The sequence below is a fragment of the Ricinus communis genome, chromosome 6, assembly GCF_019578655.1.
Source record: "Ricinus communis isolate WT05 ecotype wild-type chromosome 6, ASM1957865v1, whole genome shotgun sequence".
Lineage (NCBI taxonomy): Eukaryota > Viridiplantae > Streptophyta > Magnoliopsida > Malpighiales > Euphorbiaceae > Ricinus > Ricinus communis.
The window spans coordinates 19,867,462-19,888,475 of record NC_063261.1 but is presented as its reverse complement, the minus strand read 5'-3'; the positions used below and the strand labels follow the sequence as shown (position 1 = coordinate 19,888,475).

Sequence of the window (21,014 nt, the reverse complement as noted above, 5' to 3'; positions counted from 1 at the left end):
GGAATACAGGTGCGCCATTACGGCCGCCTGAACAGGGTGAAATAATCGAAGCCGGACAGCAGAGAACCGCCATGCTTATTCAAAGTGTGTGCACGTTCACATTGACAGTCACAAAACGTGCACAAATGCATACTTACAGACAGAAATGGAAGAGAGAGAGAGAGAGAGAGAGAGAGAGAGAGAGAGAGATGGAAATAAATAGAGAGAAACTTATTGGAGGCAGGAAGGAGATGCTAACTTCTAAACATGTTACGTGTAGCATGGATAGGGCAACAGCATGGTGTAGAGGAAGAGGGTACCATTAAATATTTATGCATAAATTCTTGAGTTCTGCTACTGCTACTGCTATCTATTCCTATCATTAAATGCACCATCGAATCTTCATAATATATATATATATATCACTGCCTTCAATCGCTTGAGAGAAGGTTCCTCTGCCGACACTCGAGTTCAATAATCCTAATACATTAAACTTTTTGAAGTGCTCAATATGTAAGTATACTCCTAAAATCCAGCTACATTAAGTGAGAATTATTTAGTACTACTATTAGGGCTTCTCAAAGTCAAAGTAATTATTTATTTATGTAATTTTCATTAAGTTCATGAAGAAGGTCTCATTTTCCCATATGCCCTACCATTAATCAACATGGTCTAGATTCTACCCATCAATTACCTTGAACTAAGCAAATCAACCCTATTTTCTAAATAAACTTATTCTAAGTTTAAGTTTGATCTAAATTTTAGATTTGGAACACACTTAAGTTTCTCTTCTTTTTTTTTATTCATTAGAGACTTAACGAGCACACGGCAAGAAATAGTCTTTTATTATTATTCATTATCAAAATAATGAATTTCCGAGAAGATTTGAATTTAAGAATTTCACTGTTCTTACGATGAAAACACTGACCGAATTACTCTTTAATAAGCAATTTTTATTATTTTATAATTTGGTCTTGAACGTAAGCCACTTCAATTTTAAGAATTTGAATTTGTAGATTTAAGTCAACTCAAGTATCTAACACACTCATCCTAGGAAGTGAGAAGGAAGATTAGCTCTTGCTTAAACTATATATATATATATATTATGCATCATTTCCCATAAACAAGAACAAGATATATAGTATTGTTGTAAATAGGTAAATTGCATCCTAATACTAAAAGTTTGACCGAGAAGACTAGCTAGCTAGAAGAGAAAGTTTTGATTTCCCAAATTGAATAAGCTCATTTACCCATATGCACACGCATGTTAAAAACTAGTGCACATTTCAAAATCTTGGATTACCTACCATACTTTTCTTTCCTATGTAAGATGAAGAAAATCAGTTATAAAACTACACTTCCATTATTAATCTAAAACATACCATCAGTCACTCCTAAATTGTAATTCTTTTATAAGATATATATATATATATGATAAGGAACGGTATCAAATTCAAGACCTCAACTTCTGATATTAAGTGTCTGACTACCTGATTAAAGTCTGGGTGATTATCTAAATTGTGCTCGCAGGCAAAATGTCAAGATCCATGAAATCATAAAGTTCAATTTCTTCGGTGATTACTTTAGTTAGCAAATAGATGCATATCCAGATTGACTAGTAGACAGTAGAATTAAGTTGTTGGCTGGTCTATATCAATGTGCTGATTAAGTACACATCAAGCATCGGAGCATGTGGATTGTGTGTCTCAAAGATTTATTGATATGAAAAAAAGAAAGGGACAATTCAGAGTGTAGCTTTGCAAGGGTAACTAATGGGATCGTACAAGAACAATAGGGTCAGATTTTTGTAAGTTTTTTTTTTCACCTCCATAAGAAATTTTTTATTATTTATGGGAGAACAAATGGTCATAAACTATATAATAAAAGTAATTATTATTTTACATTCGTTATAAAAATAAAAATTCATATAGTACGGAGGAGAGAATTCAAAGAGAAAATGCACTTGTCATTTTTAGTTAATCCAGAATATAGTGTCTTTTTCTTTAATAAACAAGATAATAAGAAATGCTTCCCAAGGTATAATTACTCTGAAAAGGCAAAGTCCGATGCCTAAAAATCAAGAATGTTTTATATTTGATTATATTCTAATTATGTCCAATTGCATATTTAATAGACCATATATAAAAAGTATATAATCGGATTTTGATTTAACTTTTAGTGTAGTTATGACAAGTTCAGATTAAATTTGAATTTTAAATATAGTGAATATTTTTTTTATTTTAAATTTTTATTTAATTACTCTATAACTTTATAATTTTTTTATTTAATTAATATTTTTATTTTATTCTAATATATTATTTTCTTACTTTAATTTTTATACCCCTTGATTTTTTTAATATTTATACATCAAACGAATATATCGAGCAGGTATCTATTTTGTTGCTGAAATTTATTCATATAAACATGTCTTTATTAGCGGGTACAATAGGAATTACTAGGTTAACTACCTATAAAATATATTTATTTATAGTATAAATTGTAATTAAAATTTCGACAGTTTCGAGTAATATGCAAATAGTAGTAATTGGATTTGGAGTAAATATAAATAGCAACAATTTTGATAATTATATTTTAATTAGTTTGAATCTAGAACTCCTTTATTAGATGAATACTCTTTCAAATCGGTAATGCATCAAAGGTAGCAGAATAGTAGGAGCAACAGCCAAGGAGGAGTAAGAACACAAGGCAAAATCCTAAGCCAATTTCTTAAAGGATCCTAATTTTGTTCTTTTTCTACTGTATTACTCACTTCTCTAACTTGATCTTCGAGTAGTTGTGTCAGTTTCTATACTAATGCACTCTCTCTTCTCTTTTACTGTTGTCTTTCAAGATGGAGCTAAGACAACTCTGGACCAAGAATTAGGAAATCTGTTTGCGTACTTTGTGTGAGCTTACTGTCATTCAATCAAACAAGCATATAAATGACCAAGTGCATAGCTTCATGAATATAAACCCTAGACTACATCTTCCCTGTAACTTTTTACTTTATATTCTTAGGATATAGGGTTCTTTTTTTTTTGTTTTGTTTTTTTTAGAAAACAATGTTATAGTAGCTAGGGTATCATTCTCAGTTGCCATTAGCAGCAAAAAAGACCTAGCAGCATTATTCTTTAAAGGTACAGAAGCACCAAATGGCCAAATTAATCATAGTGGTGGCCAAAAGCTGCTAAAATTGGGTGTAAATTAATGAAGGACAAAGTCTAGTGTTTTTGTAAGAGCATTTAGCTTCTAAGTTTACACACTGTTTTTTGAGACTTTAATGTCACAGCCCCTCAAAAGGGGTCCCCATATCATAAGTAGCACAAATTATTAAAATTGCTACCTACTTTGCATTCATTTGTGTGTGTCAACAAATAAAAAACCATATAGATTAATAATTCAGAGACCCTCCTTATAAATGGGGGATTTTGACCATTCATTATCATGATCATGAGGTGGAACCTTCTTTCTTAATAAAAAAAAAATGAAAAATTGTGTTGAGCACAAAGAAAAAAGGGGGGAAGAAAAGAAGAAGGAAGAGACAGTGTCTGCAAAAGAAAAGGGGAAAAGTAGAATAACTTACTATCAAGTGTCAAAAAATAGAAAATTACTAAAAGCTCCCTAACTTTTGACAGGATTTATATTTATATCCTATTGTTTGAAGATTGTATGAGATCATCCTTCATTTTTTACTTTCCATGTACTTTATTCTCCCCATCAAAATAAATATGCATTTAGTCCTTGGGTCTTCGTGTTGAATAGCATCTCAATTCTTAAATTTTGCAAAATTAACAATTTCTTAGTCCGAAGAAATTTACAAAAAATGAGAAGTTAAAATGTTGTTTTATTTAAATACGATAGAATTTAATATGATTTTACTTTAAAAGTGAGAGACTAAAATATAACCTAAAAAGATAATAGTTTATATTTTTTAAAAAGTTTAAGGGTAATTTCTTCAGTTTTGAAATAAGAGGGATATAAGTGTTAAATTCCTAAATAGTCTTAAGGGTTACAGTAATTTGCTCAATATATATATATAATATTTATAAAGCAGCTAAAGAAAAGAAAGAGAAAGGAAGATGGAGAAATCACATGGGGAGACTTATCCCTCCCTCCTGTGCCTTGCTGTAATGATGTTTCTACACAAAAGTTTTGCCTCAAACGATGCAAAACCCACCTCAACCTAACCCCATAGTTAGTGTTTGCTGATGGGTACTCCTGTCCTGACTCCATTTTCCATAGGGACAGATATGGATTTTCCAAATTACTTTACCTAAATGGGAATATAAATAAATAAAGGTTTTTCTGAGAGTTGAGTCCCCACAATGTAAAAGTCCTGAAGCCCCACCAGGAGGAAGGCTAGTCGAGAAAAGTGTCAACCAAAAAAAAGAAAAGAAGAGGTACTAAAGGAGACTTGCTGCTAGACTTTCCAACACCAAACCTGAGATGCTGTCAAGCACCATAGAAAATAGAAGACAGTTACATGGAAACAAGGGCACTAGCATAACCAAAGCATTCAAAAATATCCAAGGGCAATAAGTATACCCCACCACCATTAACAATCAAATTGACTGGTATAGTAATTATATCAAACATCAAATATCATCTATGCATAAAACAAAGAAAGACAGGTCAACAGAAAAACAAATTAAGTTGCAACTCATCATTCAAGATTTCTTCTGATATCTGTATTTATAAATATTCAGTAGCTGATCAAACCATTTTCCTGTTTACATCTTCAGTTCACATATGAAAGGTCACAATAACCGGATACATTTTATTAAACATGCATGGAATTTTGTATTGTAGCTAAGAAACTGATTCATCTCATGTGCCCTCTGTCCTCTGTTATCAAATTCAGAAAACTTCCCATTTCTTTCAATATATAGAAACAACTTTTACATCAATTAAGAAAACACACAAAAAGGGTAAGAAACTTGCAAACAGAAATGTAACAAACTAGACAATGGAGTTAAATTCATGTAGGCCAGTAGCAGTTTTCCTTCTTGCTGCTACTGACACTGTTGTATGCATTCAAGCAAAAACATTAGAACTATAAGAAGGTCAATGGCTTCTGCTGTGTTAAAGCTTCACCACTTTCCTCTAGTCATGGAAGGTAAACTAAAACTGAACCTCCATCCGCTCTATCCCTATCTGGAAGACCGAGCTCCAACTCCCTAGTTGGATTCTGTATTAAGAGTATAAAGATTCATCCAGGCCTAAGTTTGAACCAGTGAATGATTATGCTCTATTTACAGATTAACAGAGGCATATCCCAGAGTCCAAAAAAATGACTTCAAGTTCAATTTTGCCACTTCTAATGGGTTAGTCAATTAAAACTAGCTAGAGGTATAAACAGTTTCCCTAATTCAGTCCTACCCTTAGTTAGACCTCCATCTTCCATATCATGTTATCAGTGTTGCTGTCATGTTCTTTCTCTAGTGCTGCAACTTTTGCCCTATGAGCTGCTAATGCCATTGCACTTTTTCCTCTTTCATCCTGAGGGAGCTCACAGGCTTCACTGATAGACCCTGATCTTAGGTCCGCTGGGGGGATGAAACAATCTAGTGAAAGGCCTGGAACATTAAACGCAACCTCTTCAATGGTCCAAGCTTCCTCCATCTTTGTCTTGGTATGACTCATAGCCACCTCGCCAAATCTGTATAGGGTCACCACAGAGCGACCTGAGTGGGCAATCATGATTCCTTCAACAGGTTTGTAATCATGAAGGAATGAATTGATTGTGGTTTCCCAGTAAACTGCATCGCCACCATTAGATTGAATGCGGGTCAGATGTGAATCCTCCATATGAACAAGGAGTCCAGTCTTTTGGCTGAAGTACCCAAACAAAACATGCCTTATGATCTCTGCAGGGCCTTCACTCCTAGCTTTGAGTGTCTCAGGATCAGCACATAGCTTTAGGATAAAGCAATCCTCACCATCAATCTTCTTCTCTCCTATACACCTTGCATCAGCAAACATACTAGCTGTGGTTCTTGGATCAAGACCCTGAAATAGTAAATAAGTTGCATATACTGAAATGGGCAGACAATTAACATCAAAATATAAGGGCAGAAGCACCAGAACAATTAGAGCACAAAACTTCACCTGTAGTGCCCGACGCAAGGGTCTAACAGGGCCTTTTGCAGTATGAGCACCAAGCCATGGCGTATGCCTCCAAACAAGTTTTCCATTGCAGCCAGCATGAACCTTACTACCCCCAACTGCAAGCTCAACATACCACATATCAGGATTCATCTGCCAGAGCACAAATCCACCCGACTCAGCACCTCTAGCACCGTTCCTGTTCTTTACGACCTTAGTGGGTGTTTCAAATTCTGAAGCTATCATTTTAACCTTTCCCATTGCATATGCATTTCTAATAGAATTCTGCAACTTCTGCCCACCAGAAGCAGCTGTATATTGCTGCAATATGTACTGAGCAGAGGAAGTTTCCTGAAATAATACATCCTTTAGAAGACAAAATATTTTTTTAAAACAAAAATAAAATAAATTTTTTTTTCTTACTGAAACTTATGCAGTTACTATGACTAAGTTACAGAACAGAGAAAATGAAGTTTTCTGTCCATATTTGTAGAAAAGCCAAACACCAATTCTGCCAGCTACCAAAACCCATTTCAGGCTAATAAGCAAACAATCATCTGTTTTATTCAGTGTACTTTTGATCTGTATGTAAGCTAAGAAAAACAAGAGAAATGTGAATACGAAAACGCCAGAGCATTAATCTCAATTTTCTAAATATTTTTGAAGAAGAAAGAACCAACCAGCCAACCCTTTTATTTGTTCGACTTTTCATTTATTTTCTCGCAAACCAAACAGAAAATTAACCAAAAACAGAAAAAAAAGAAAGCTAAAAATAATTTCATGGATCTAACATTCTACAAATATGATTCCCATGCATCCAATGATTTCACCAAATCACACTCATTAAATACACCCTTGAAACATAAAAGGCAAGAAATCCAAACTACCAAAAGCAACCACCATGTTCACTCCAATTTTATAGAGTAAATACATTCACCAAACAGATTAAGAGACAGACTCCAAAAAAAATTCCTAAATGTTGAAAATCAAAACCAACCTAAGCACTCTTTACTTGAACCCCAGTAAAAACCCACTTTAAAGAAATTGATATATGCAAGTAAAAACATAGGTGAAGAGCAAAACTTTAACCAAAACCCATTTTCATCTTTACTTAAACCCATCAAACTCTACTCCGCCACTTCAAAAAAGTACATAAAAATCCAAACTTTAACTAATAGCAAAAGAAAAGGAAAAAGAAAAAGGAAAGCAGAGGAGAGATTTATTACAATGGGAGTGTCTTTGATGCTTAAATGAGGCAAAGGGTCAATAGAGCTAACATGAACAGGAGCCAAAGGGGCACCCAGAACACCAAGTAACAATCTCAGATCAGACCTTCTATAAGCTACACTACTAACGGAAGGAGTTCTCGTTAACTGCCCTTTCATCCAATTACCCAAACCCGAACCAACAACCCGTTTAGACTCACTTTCACATCCATCCGGATCCGGACCTTCAATCAGTGGTGTTAATGTTTCACCTACTATTGGCCTTAAGCTCCCTGATCTTGCTACTAAAACCTCAGGTTGTGACATGTAAAGATTGTTACAATGCAACCCATTGCTGTTACTCTTTTTTCTACGAAGAAAACTCGATATTGGTGAAGCGGTTCTGGCCGGGCTGTTGGAGCGAGAACGAGATGGAGAGAGGCCACGGACAACTTCTTCTTTGAGTGCTGCGAAGAACCCTTGTTTCTTTTCCATTTTCTGATTAGTGGGTTTTGAATTTGAAGAGGGAAAAGAAAAAGAAAAAAAAAAGAGAAGAAAAGATAAGAGACTGATTACTGGGTTCGTTCTGTACGCTGTTTTGTTTCTGGCTTCTTTCAGAGAATGTGAAAAGAGGAGAGAATAAGAAGAAAATAGGTAGTTAAGGTCTGAGAAGGGTTCTTCATAGAGGTGGAAAGTACAGAGAGAATAGTGGAGAAAATGGTGTGTTTTCTATTGACTGTATGTATGTATGTATGTATATGTGTACAGAATGGTTATTTGCCTTTTGGGTTTCTGGTGAGAGAAAGAGGAAGAGAGTGAAGTGACAGATGGAATGAGAGGAGGGGTGGTCTGGCCATATATTAAGACACAGACACACAGAGAGAGACTTCGTAAGAGATTTCTTGTTTTCTTTTTTTTTTTTTCTTTTTGTATTTTGATATTGCTACAGTGTTTGCATGGTGATTTATTGCTTTTTAGTTTCATCCATTTCTGCATTATAAAATAAAATTTCTTTGCCCCGGAGAAAATAAGAAGGCTATCTTTTTAACCTCACTAAAATACATCCATTAATGGATTTAGGTATCCCTTTAAGTTGGTCCAAAATTTTTGAGCTTAAATATGTATTTTTTGTTCTATAATCCGAATTCAAAAATTTTTATTATTTTTTAGACGAAATAAAAAAATATTGTTTATATAAAGTTCATCCAATAAATTCGGTCTAGCTCGAAAAATATAAAATAAAAAAATTATTTTTTATGACAGATTGAATTTGATTTAAATTTTAGATTTATATAACTGGATTGGACTCAAATTTTTAAATAAATTTTAATTTTAATTTTAAATATATAATTATGTTAAAATTATTATATAAAATATATAAATTTTTTAAACTTTCATAAACATTAATATTAATAAGTTACGATCTCATTGGTAATTAATTAATTTTGGTAATTACTATCAATGGTGATATCAATAAGTTACTTATCATTATACATTAATGATAGAATGGAAGCTAAGCCGTGAGTAATTAGCATCGGAGAGCAATTAATTATCATTATTCAATAAGGTAATTAAACTATTAAAGAACTCAATTGGAAATTTTAACCAAAATATTAAAAAGAAAAAAAAAAGCAAGTAATGGGAGTAATTTCAAGAAACAAAAATAATAATAAATTACCAAATCTATTAAATAGGAAATTTAATTTTTTGTTTTTTTATAAAAGGAAAAAATCAGAGAAAATTCCTTTATTTAGTTTCTGTACTTTTTCTATCATTAATTTAGTTCCCAATATTAGAGAGATTTTTCCTGGAAGATACTTATTTTTCATTTTTCTCATTATTTTAATTTCTTTTGTGGAAGAAAAGAAGTATCTTTCATTTACTTTTTTCTTATTTTCAAATAAATAGTGAACATATTTCACAAAAAGTATTATAAATTTACTTATTTTTTAAAACTCTTAATTATAAAAATAATAATTTTAATGACAAAAAGATAAAGATTTAAAAATCATTTAATAGTCTTTTTTTAACGCATATATTATTATTTTAGAGTTTAATTTTTTAAAATATAAACTAAATATGTTTGATTTAGGTTTAAGTTTAATAAATTCCAATTTCATTGAAATTTTGTATTTAGTAAAAAAATATATTTTAATATAATAATTTTTTTAATGTTTTTGGTAGATTTTATGTAATTCAATTTTATATGATTTTTGTTCGTATTCAATTTAATTTATATTTATATAAACACTTAATTTGTGAAATTTATTTATTCAATTTAGATTTTAGTTATGTTGGGTTTAATTTATATTTATAGAATTTATGATTAATGATATAAAATTAGTACTGTTGAATTAGTAAAATATTTAGGGCTAAATTTATAAATAGGCTTTTGAATTTATTCCGTTTTGATTTATTGAACTTCTTAACTTTATGAGTTATTATTTTGACCCATTCACTAACGGTAGTAATATAAAAGTAATATTCTTACTAACGACGTTATTTATAATAGACAAAATACAAAACTGAGCTCTTAAATTTGTCATGTTTTTATAGTTGGCCCCTTTGACTTAGCTTTAGTTTAAATTTGCATATAAACTACACGAGTTGTTATATTTAAACCCTTCACAAATGAAAGATAAAAAAAAATATTTTTCAAAAGACTAAAATAAATTATTGTAATCCTTTAGCTTTTCTACCTGTTTAAAAATTAAAATCCACTATTTTACTCTTTTTTTCTCATTTTATATTATATATGTATTCTATATTTTAATTATATAATAATTTTATTTAAATTTATGTGTTTTTTAAATGGTGTAAAATACATATGTATATTGTATGTGATTAAAAGAGTTATAAATAACAATTCTTAAAGTTGAGATGTCCAATTAAATCGGTATTGATTTTAAAAGGGCCAATTGCAATAACAAAATAAGTATAAAGGACTATTTTTATATTTAGCCATGATTTTATATTTTAAATATTATTATTTTATTTGAATTCATATGCTTTTTAGATTGCTTAAAACACAAAAACGTAATATTTGTGACTGAAGGAGTTAAAAATAACAATCCATAAAATTAAGAAATATAATTAAATTAAATTTAAGTTTAGAGAGCTAATTTAAAAACTAGACAAGTTTAATAGGTCATTTTTATATATTTAACCAATATTTAATATTTACTTTCGTGATATAATAATTATTTTGAAGCACATAGGAAACTGAATTGTACCCTGGTGAGCCCAGGCATGAGGGGGTGGTACTTATATGGAAGCTAAAGAGGAAGAAGGCATAAGGAAGTGGGGCCCTCGAAATGAAAGCATGTAACTGTAATTTCAGAGATTTTGTGTTTTCTTTGACCAAATTTCTATAAAATACTTTTTGACAGTTCATCTTAAGCAGGCTTTGTGTGTGATTAACTGATTATATTCCAGTGGTACTTCTGCACGTGTGGCACGTGGGGGCCATTTTTGTAATATTTATATATTCTCATTATTTTCTCTTTTACTAGACAAAATACCTGCCATTGCCAAAAGCAAAAGGCCAAACTGTAATTACATTAAATATTATTATTATTATTATTAAAGGACAAAAAATTAACCAAAACCAAAGACCATAGTTTGAGTAAAATAAAAGTTGAATTTGATTTTCTTTTCTTTTCCTTTTAGAGATTGAAACAAAATTGAAGATAAATTTGAATAAATGAAGAGACAATTTTTACCTACATTAAATTTTTATTTATATTAAATATATATTTTATAACAAATAAGAAAATAAATATATAAATATTTTATATTTTAATATTAATAATTAATATATATTTAATTATTTAAAATTAATAAATATGTATCAATTATTTATCGATTTGATATATTTTGATTTAGTGTATAAATAAAGATATACACTCTTACATTAGTTGATATGAGCTACTCGTTATCAATTTCTTTCTTTATTTATCTATCTAGTTCTTTATTTATATATACATTTTATAATAATTTTTGGATTAGTATGAAATTTAATTAAAATTATTCTAACCTCATTTATAAGTATATAACTCTTCTTTCTTTTCAAATCAATAAGAATAATTCTTTTACTAAAATATGAAGTAATTTGACTAAATTTAGAATAAAATTATTTTAAAATTTAACTCGTATAATTTTAAAAAAGAAAAAGAGATATTCAAATATTTAACTCAACTCGAGAATGTTAAATTTACGCCTAAATTAATCATATCTAAATATTTGTGAGAAGGAAAAAATGTCATATTAAGCCATTGAGAATCAGGATTATAGAGATTAACTGAATACATATATGCATATAAACATCTTTTTTTTATTCCTTTAATGTGGCAGTCTTATAATCCGATATAAACTATTGATAAAATTGCAAGGAAGAATGACAATAAACTAGCTAATAAGGGCTTATATTATTGTTCAGTAAAATATAATTTTATCCTAATACTTAATGTAAGAAATAATTTTATTCAAATAGTGCTCGATTATAAAAAAAAAAAAAAAATTTCAATGTTTTTCTCTTTATCATAATGTACACAATTTTATTCAACACCTGCAATTTGAAATAGATATTTAATTATTAATTATATGTAGAGATAATTACAGTTCAGTTAATCAAAACCATAGATTAAAGGTCGACTGTTCAGCTTTTGTTTTTATATTTTAAAATAAAAAAATCAAATTGGTCTTTAAGAAAGTTATAGATATAATTAAGTTAAAAAATAATTAATTAATCGAAAGATTTCATTCAGTTTAATTGATTTTAGTTCGAATATTGATTTGATTTTCTTTTTTGACTCGATTCTAATTATAAATATTATTAAATATTCATAAATTAAAGCATTTTATCATTAAATTATAAGTTGTTTATATTAGTGTACTCTTAATTAGTTTTATAATTATACTTATCTATTAAGATGTATAAATTTATTTGACGAATGAGTGAAAGAATTATTATATAATTAAAAAGAAATGATTAAAGATCGTGCGGTGGAAAATGAGCCATAATAAGCGGCCTCAAACACTTCCGGAGCCAAAAAGAAATTCAAACATAGATGGAAAAGTTTGATGAAATTTGTCATCCCTTTTATCATTATGTATTACCAACTCTACTACGTATGCATTAATATAATCATTAGAGTCTAATGATAAGACTATATTATATAATTGATTAATAAATGTCTTCTAGACTTGGTCATTTTCAATCCACTAAAGCCCCATTTGGATTGAATTCTACAAAAGTGTTTTTCAAAAACTACTTTTAGAAAAGATAAAATAATATATTCATAAAAAATATATTTAATAAACATTACTTAAAAATTTTAAAATTATATATATTTTTTTACCCAACGGTAATCTCAAATAGACACTATAACATCAAAACAACTCAGATACGGTAAAACTTGTATATAGTATACACGTAAGACCAAATAGAATTTATGACTATAAATAAATTATAATTTAATAAAAATTTGAGTATTAAAATTTTTCTATTGGCTTAATGTTTAATTATATTAAATAAAATAATAGCAACCAAAGATAAAAAATATTAATATTTTGTCATATTATATAAATATAATTAATGAGATAAAATAATAAAAAATATAGCATAACATATATTTTTAAATATATATACAAATATTATTATATAAAAAATATTTTATTAAAATAAAATTTAAAAAAATTATAACTTATACATATAAAATTTATTCATATTTACAAATGATACAAATTAAGACTATAACTTTTTATAATTATATAAAAGTTATTCTTATATAAATTTTTATAACTATATAGAAGTTATTCTTATATAAAGCATCCATATAATTATTGCATGGGATTACATAATTTAAAATGATTACTTTTGCTATTTTGGTCTTTTTTATGGCTTGAGTTTTCAAATTACCTTTTCTTTTAATTGGGTTCTAAAGAGATTAGAACATAAGTATAATTATCATACTGCTAGGTATGACTTATATACTAGTTTAAGGGACATATGCTGGAGTGGAGCAGAACGAGCGAATGGAGCAGAGTGACAGCATCTGTCCGATGGGGGAGTTTCGTAGTTAGTCTACGGGCTACAGTCTAAGTGGATTGGGAGTGCGAGGGCAACGCTCCGTGGTACGGTACATGATTTTTTGTAATTGTACCAATATATATATATATATATATATATATATTGTATTTATAGCCTAAAAATGTGTATGATTTTCTAATAATAATAGATACAGCTCCTCATCGCTCTCGTTAAAATCTTGTGTTGTTAATTTTTGTTTTTTGCTTATTTATTTATATTCCTGTGATCAACACATACTAAATTGGAGAGAAAATTCAATATGAACATATTTAGAGAAGAAGACAATATTGCATGTGAAAATGCTATAAAGTTCCCAACTATAGGGTACCAAAAAGAAAAACTCGTTTTTGACTTTTATTTGTTCTTTTTTTTTTTTTTAATAGTGTAAACAGCTCAGAGAAATCTTCCAGCCACAAGACCACCACTTGCATGAATGAAGAACCAAACAATTTAATGGAAAATACAGTCTCATGTTCCAATGAGATTATATAAGTTTAATTATCTAACATTCTCTTTTTAATGGTTTGACAACACAGATTTAACTCAGATCATGGATTATCCTTCTTCAAATAAAGGAGAAATGTCTAAAAGTAAAAAAGGATTTGATTCTGTAGTAACAGGCAAGGCATCAAAAATAAAAAAATAAAACAATTATTAAAATGTATAATTTTCTTTAAAAAAAAAAAATGAAATGCTAATAAATATTCTGCCAGTAAGGTGGTTGGAGATGATGGAATCATATGCCAATGCAATTTGCCAAAGAACCATGCTTCATTTGGGCACACAATTTTGTAGTTGGCATTTCTAGCTACATGTTTTCAAAACTCTTTCCTCTTGTTGTTTTCTGAGTTTGGCCTCTTATTTGCTTTGAATTTGCAAAAGAGAAAACACATGTTTACAAAACATTAACAACTTAACTTAATAGTGAGATGTCAAAAAGGTGCTTTCCACTTCCAATTATTCACAGTGACATATGAAACAAGTGACAACAGAGGTGGGAATTTTATACTTCAGTCACAAATGATCTCCTAACACTCAAAAAAGGTGGAAAAAAAGAAACTATGAAATAAAAATTGTCATGTAATTTGGTAAATATAATACTTTGATATGATGTGAATTGTATGTAAATGTTTTCCTCTTTCAATTTCTTGACCAAGTTATGGACTAAAGATTCCTAATTGGTCTTTCACTAATTACTTATTAATGGCCTACCAACAAAAATGCTATAATTAACTAAAAATGATAATGTTCTTATAAATGGAGAATCTTAAGAGTTGTATCTCTCATATTCTTTAGCCTTTCATAATTGTTTTCCAAAATCACAAACATAATTGTCAAAGAGTTCATATGCCATTGTCCACCAAAGGTTAGAGACAATATATAAGAAGGGAGGATTAGAAAATTCATGCTTTAGCTAAAGATATGTCTCCTGACAGGCCATGAGATTCATGACTCTTTTACAATAACAGCATTGCAGCCTTCAATTCAATGTCCCAGTCCCATAATTAAGCAAGTTCCTCTCAAATCAAATTCTTTTTCAAAGACCCTTTTTTTCTATAAAAAAAATAAAAAATTCTCTATATATTTTACAGATTTTTTGAGTAAAGGAGTTCTTTATCTCATCAATATTTGCAGCATTAATGGATGATAGACAAAAATAATATAAATTCTTTTAGTGAAAACATTAATTAAATGATTTCTAGTAATATTTGATAGACGGCGGATCAAAAGACTCAAACTCGAGATTTTTGACAAATTTTATAGATGAAATATTAAAAGTAAAAACAAGTGAAATATTTGATAGGGCATTTCCTAGCTATCAAATATCTCCATTGGAGTTTATGGAACATACTTGCAAAACAATCATGCATTTCTTTCATTATACAAGAAGAAAAAGAAATACTTGAATAACAATTGACACTTGAAATTTGGCTTGTTCATAGCTTACAAAATCATTTCAAAACACATATTGATACATCTTACATCAGAGGATCTTGATGAAAAGATTGTGTTCTTGGCTAGTATTTGTTTGCATCTCATGTGTGTGTGCTGCCTCAGATAACCTTTTGGATTCTAATTGCTTCAGAGTATATATTTATAGATAAATATGTTCTTGATTTGGGAATTCTTGTCCCTACAATGCCTATCATTCTTGCAAAAAAGAAAAGAAAAATCTTTAATTAATATGTTAATATCCATTCAAAGTAGTCTCTACCTTTTAATATTGCTATTGTTCCTTTGATCAATCTATATCAGAAGTGGGTCTACTTAATATTTACAACTGAGATCTATATTATTATCTCAGTGGGTCCATTCTCTATTTATTATAAAGAATAGAAAAAAAAAAAGAAGGCTATAAACAGTGGACAAAATTGTTGTTCCTTACAGACAAAGACATCCCATTAATATATTAATTTTTAAAGAAAAATGAAAAATCAAAAGGGATCTTTAATTGGGTGCATAGGGTAAAATATCATTCATTGATCTTTATTCTATAATATTATTTAGTTATTTTATTGCAAGGATCATACAGCTTTCTTTTTGGTGTATTGAATTTTATTTCATTAGACATGATCTTGCATGCAGCTTGGGTACATGATAATGTGTGTACACCAGACTGTGTGGAGATGCACAAGCAAAATCATTAACCATCCCTATACTTTCATTTGCTTTACATTTAAACCCTTTTCTTTTTTCTTTCTTGTATAGCTTATTTACATGTGCCTTTTAAAGTGGTGATCTGAAAATTGCTACTTGCTTATATATATATATTTTTTTTTCTTTTTTATAGCATGAGAATTAACATCTCCACTCACATTATTGTTAAAGTAAGTTAAATAAAGAGATAAAAGATATAAATCATTGTTTTAGTTATAAAATTTTAATTTAATTTATTTTATATTTAAATTTAATTATACTTTAATTTATTCATATATGGCAAAAACAATCAATAAGAAAAAATAATTAAAAAATAAAATTGTGACGTGTATTTTTTTATCAAGAATTGAACTAATCTGTAACTAAAATAAAAGTTGAATGATTGAAATAAAATAAATAAAAATTTATAATTAAATTAAAATTAAATACAAAATTCAATAATTATTTATACTATTATCCCTTAATCTCAAAAGCGTTAAATGTTAGATGAAGTCCTTTAATATTTTAATCTCCATGGAGGCTTTTTTTTTTTTTTTTCAATCAAGTGATTATAGATGAATTTGTATACACCATAGTTTATATTTGCAATCCAATTAAAGATAAGTTATAATTTACACCAAATTTAAAAATATATATACTTAAAATAAGCTATATACATTTCCTTTTTTTAAGAAAAAAAAAAAAAAAAAACTTATGAAGGAAAAAATGGTAAAAGGTAAATGTGTGTTTGTGATTGGTGTAGCAGAATGATTTAGAAATCAAAGAGTGGGGCAATGGGTATAAAGCATGGTCTTCCATGGGGACCCAAAACACATGATGCTCTTTCTTCACCCATCAACACCACACTTCCTCTTTACGCTCTCAACCACGTGCACTCCTTGTGCATTTTTATTTTTGTTTTGTGAAAGAGAGAGATAGAGCGAGACTGGGGTCCTTCATGGAAAAGCCTCTTCATAATTTCATATTATGAAACTTCACTTTATATCTTTTCTTCTTTCTTTTTTAATTTTTCTTGAACAAGAACCTACTTGAGAAAAGCTATAAGAAGATGATGAAGATGACCAAGAAGAACAAGAAGAAGAAGAAGATAGGGATCAATCTTTCATAAGTTGGGTTTTATCAAATCTTTACAGGAGTGACAAGAGACTAAAAGGAACCCTCTTGCCATTGTTAGGTTGTAAAGTTTTCTGTTTCTTTTTCTCCTTCTTTATTTTATTCACTAACGAAATAAAACTTTATTAACTACGAAGGAGATACATCCACTGCTAACAGGCAGTGTTATCAGAACCCAACTGTGATTCATGAAGAAAAAAAATTTAGCTCAATTACAAATTTAAATAAGCAAAAAAGCTATTGAGATTCAAACTTTGAAGTTTAATATATATTGTAAATTAGTAAATAAAAAATATATTCATCTTATTAAAGAAAAAAGAGAAACCAACAGATTATTAATTATTTATTAATTTAAAATTATATAAGACAAAATAAATTAATGGAGGACATTTGAATAATTAATGGATTTACTTTTTATATTACAAGCCCGTATATATTCTCTTATATATTCAACACTCCCTTTTTATGCATGTCATTGGAAAGAAAACACCCAAACATGGTCTTGTTTATACATGACAAAACTTAAAACCCTTTCTTTCTTTTTTTCCCAAGATAGAATACAAATTAATTCTACATAAATGAATTATATATGATAAACACATTTGCAAAATAAAGTAATTATACAAAGCAAACAAAATTCAAATACATCCTACATAAGATCAAACCCAAAGCCTGTTAATTGTGGTGGAACCTCAGTCTTGACCATCAGGCCAAGACTCCATTTTGGGACAAACCTAATTTTGAACTTGATTGAACCATTTTTGTTGATGAGAAAAACAAGTGGGTACATATAAGAAAATGGTAGGTAAGGCAGTAGTATTTATGGTAATTAATTTTGGGACTATACATGAAAATGGTATCTCAAATAAGAGAGGGGACCCTTAACCCTACATTTTCATCCCATCTTTTGATTTAATTGCTAACAACTGCCCAAGTGGGGTTAAAAGGATGTCATATTCTTAAGGGGGACCTCCATGTATATAGCTTTCTTTATTCCTAGAAAAAAAGGTTATGTTCATGACATTATCAAAAGGGTTGTAGACAATGTTCATAACTAACAAACATTTTCATCTTTTTTTCTTTTGGAATGATTCTTTGTTGGATTAGCTTAATAATGTCTATTAAGGTGCAATTAGTTGCTTTATAATTATAGTTTGCTTCAATAAGATAATTAATTTATAGTGCATCTTTTTTAACATCCCCATAATTGATTTATTGCTAGTATTTGTTTCTTAATAAATATAATTTATTTATTTTTTCTGTTTTCGGTTCCTGAATCTTCCAAATTGGTTAAATTTTTTCTGTAATTTTGAATTAAAAGTTTATTTAGTTAGATCCTGCAAAAAAATAAAATAAAAAATAAAATAAACTCAAATGCTGATGTGTAAAAATTGCTTCACATGGCCCAATTCTATCTCCTTTCAGCCCAGATGCATTAGTCAAAATAGATTCTTGACCTGTGGAAGCCCACTAAATCACATTTAGATTTAAATGTCTTCTAATAGGTGAATATCTAATTCCATCCCATAGCATTAAAAAAAATCATATTCGAACTTAAAATTTTATTTAAAATCTTATTCAAATTGAAATATATATGCGTTATTAAAATTGTCATCTCCATTTTGTAATATATTGAATCATTTTAATTTTTCCTTTTTAGAAATTTTAATTTTTCATTTTTAGCTTTTCTTTCTTAGTAACTATAAACTAAAGATTATAGTCTTCTATATTAAATCCAAAATTCTTCTATATCTCATTAAACTTGTTAGATTATTAAATTTGTATGTATTAGATAAACTCACCAAATTGAACCAGTATGTTTCAAGCCTTAAAAGTAGCTAATGTAAAGGCATTCTTTAGTTATGAAAAGTATATTTAACAAATTTTGACTCTATTGTGATAGCATATGCTTAGAAAAGTTATAACATTGACTTAATATGAGAAAAAAGTGAAAGGTAAACAGTATTAAAAAAGAGTGACTTTTTATCAAATATCAAGTCTTAATAATCTTAAGAACTTCACTTCAATAGCTTTTTTAAAATTATAAGATTTATAATTTTTTTTAATTTAATGATAAATACACCCACAAACTAGTACAATAATAAATCTATATTTGAGTAAGGTCTCAAATTGGAGCAATTTTTTTTTTTTTTTTTTTTACTATTGTTATACTTTGTATAAGGGATAACCTAACTCTATTGTCTAGAAAATTAAACCAAGAACTAGATATATATCATAAATAATTACACATTTTAAGGGGTTGAGAAAACCAACTATAAAAAATACAGAAAGTTGTGAGTTACATATTAGTTCTAATAGAACTACTTGAAGTCAAAAAGTTTATCAATTTATTTTAAACAGTCTTACCAACAGACAAACACCCCTTTTTATTTTCATAAGAATCATTATTTTATTGATATTTGATTCAGGCAGTGGCTGAGACAGGCACACAAAGAGGACAAGGGAAGCCTTGCCCCTCCCAAACTTTTTTCTTTTCATATATATATATATATATATATATATATATATATATATATATATATATAAATTAGACAAGTTAGTGTTAGGTCCTCATAAATATTTCTAATTTCTAGCCCCCCAAATAAATCTTGCTGTCTCTACCCCTGAATTTTAGGTGTTTCTTCAAATTAATGAAATAAATTCCATAAAAAAAATAAAATGAGAGTAAATTACATAGAAAAAGAAATGGGAGGAGAGTTTTCACATTTTTGTAATAACCAAAAAAGATTAAGAGGGCTAACTAGAAAAAAAAACCCCAATAACAAGGATTTTTTTTTTCTTTAGCAGACACTTGAAAAACTGATATAGCAATCAAAATGGAAGAGAACATTGTATTTCAATGCATGTATATGTATAAATCATAAAAGATTAGCTATTTGTTTTTATAAAATGCGCTAATACTAAATGATAGAATACGATGATCAATTGAGTCAAACTGTCAACTTTTGATCAAAGACCATGGAGCGGTATGAAGATTTGAAAAACTAGCCCGATCCTATGTTACTATCAGATAAGAGTCGTCTAAATTTTTGATAGATCGAAAACATCTAAAAAGTAATGCCGAACTTTGTAATAACGTCATAAAACTCTAGACTAGCCAAGTATTCCTAACTACTAAGCGGTTGTAACATAATTAGCAAAATGATTCTATCATAAGAAAAGAATATTTTTTTTTCTTTTTTATTGACCGGTTACCACCAATAATCAGATATAAATACTTCTCTTTCATATGCATAAATTATATATTTTATTAAAAATTTTACCGTTATTTTATTAAATTCCTCTCAATCATTTAACTTTATCATTGGAAATTTGGACAAGGTCCATTTCTTACTTACCTCTCTTTTTTCTCTTGATTGGTCGGATAACTTTCTTTGATCAAATCCGGCTCCAATGAATCCATCATTAAAAAAAGAAAAAACAATAATTTTGTAAATTTTGGGCTAACGTAATGTATAGATAACAATCCGTATGACATCATTTGATGTATATTTTAGACCTAAAATGCCAAAAATTAGTAAAAAATAAGTTTCTAAAATGTATTTATGATAATTATTGGAAATTTTAAGTATCTTTTAATGATAATTTTTTGAAAATAAAACATTTAATCCTTTTTTATTTGATATTAATCTAATAAAAAGGATGGATAATTACAATCTATTTTTTAAAATAATTGAATAATTATTAGTATCTCCTAGGGTTTCTTAACCCTACTCCTATAAATAGAATAATATGGCTTAGGTCTAAGGCTAGTAACACTAATTAATTACTAGAGCAAGAATTTCCAAAAATTTCTAGCTATATCAACATATACAAATAATTAGCCCTTAGCCAGCCACTAA

At 28.6% G+C, this 21,014-nt stretch overlaps 1 protein-coding gene across 2 annotated transcripts; it reads right to left on the bottom strand.

Annotated features, from left to right (window-relative positions):
• Positions 1-4,827: 4,827 nt before the first annotated feature.
• LOC8280982 lies at positions 4,828-8,412 on the bottom strand. Of its 2 annotated transcripts, XM_002518603.4 has the most exons (3): positions 7,311-8,404; positions 6,088-6,435; positions 4,828-5,988 (listed from the first exon to the last, which is right to left on the bottom strand). In XM_002518603.4, the coding sequence occupies exons 1-3, from the start codon at positions 7,782-7,784 to the stop codon at positions 5,365-5,367; spliced, it is 1,446 nt and encodes a 481-aa protein (XP_002518649.1). In that variant the 5' UTR covers positions 7,785-8,404; the 3' UTR covers positions 4,828-5,364. The 2 variants fall into 2 exon arrangements, with proteins under 2 accessions (XP_002518649.1, XP_015574428.1); XM_015718942.3 differs by having other exon boundaries at positions 4,828-6,435; positions 7,311-8,412.
• Between the last annotated feature and the right edge of the window lie 12,602 nt (positions 8,413-21,014).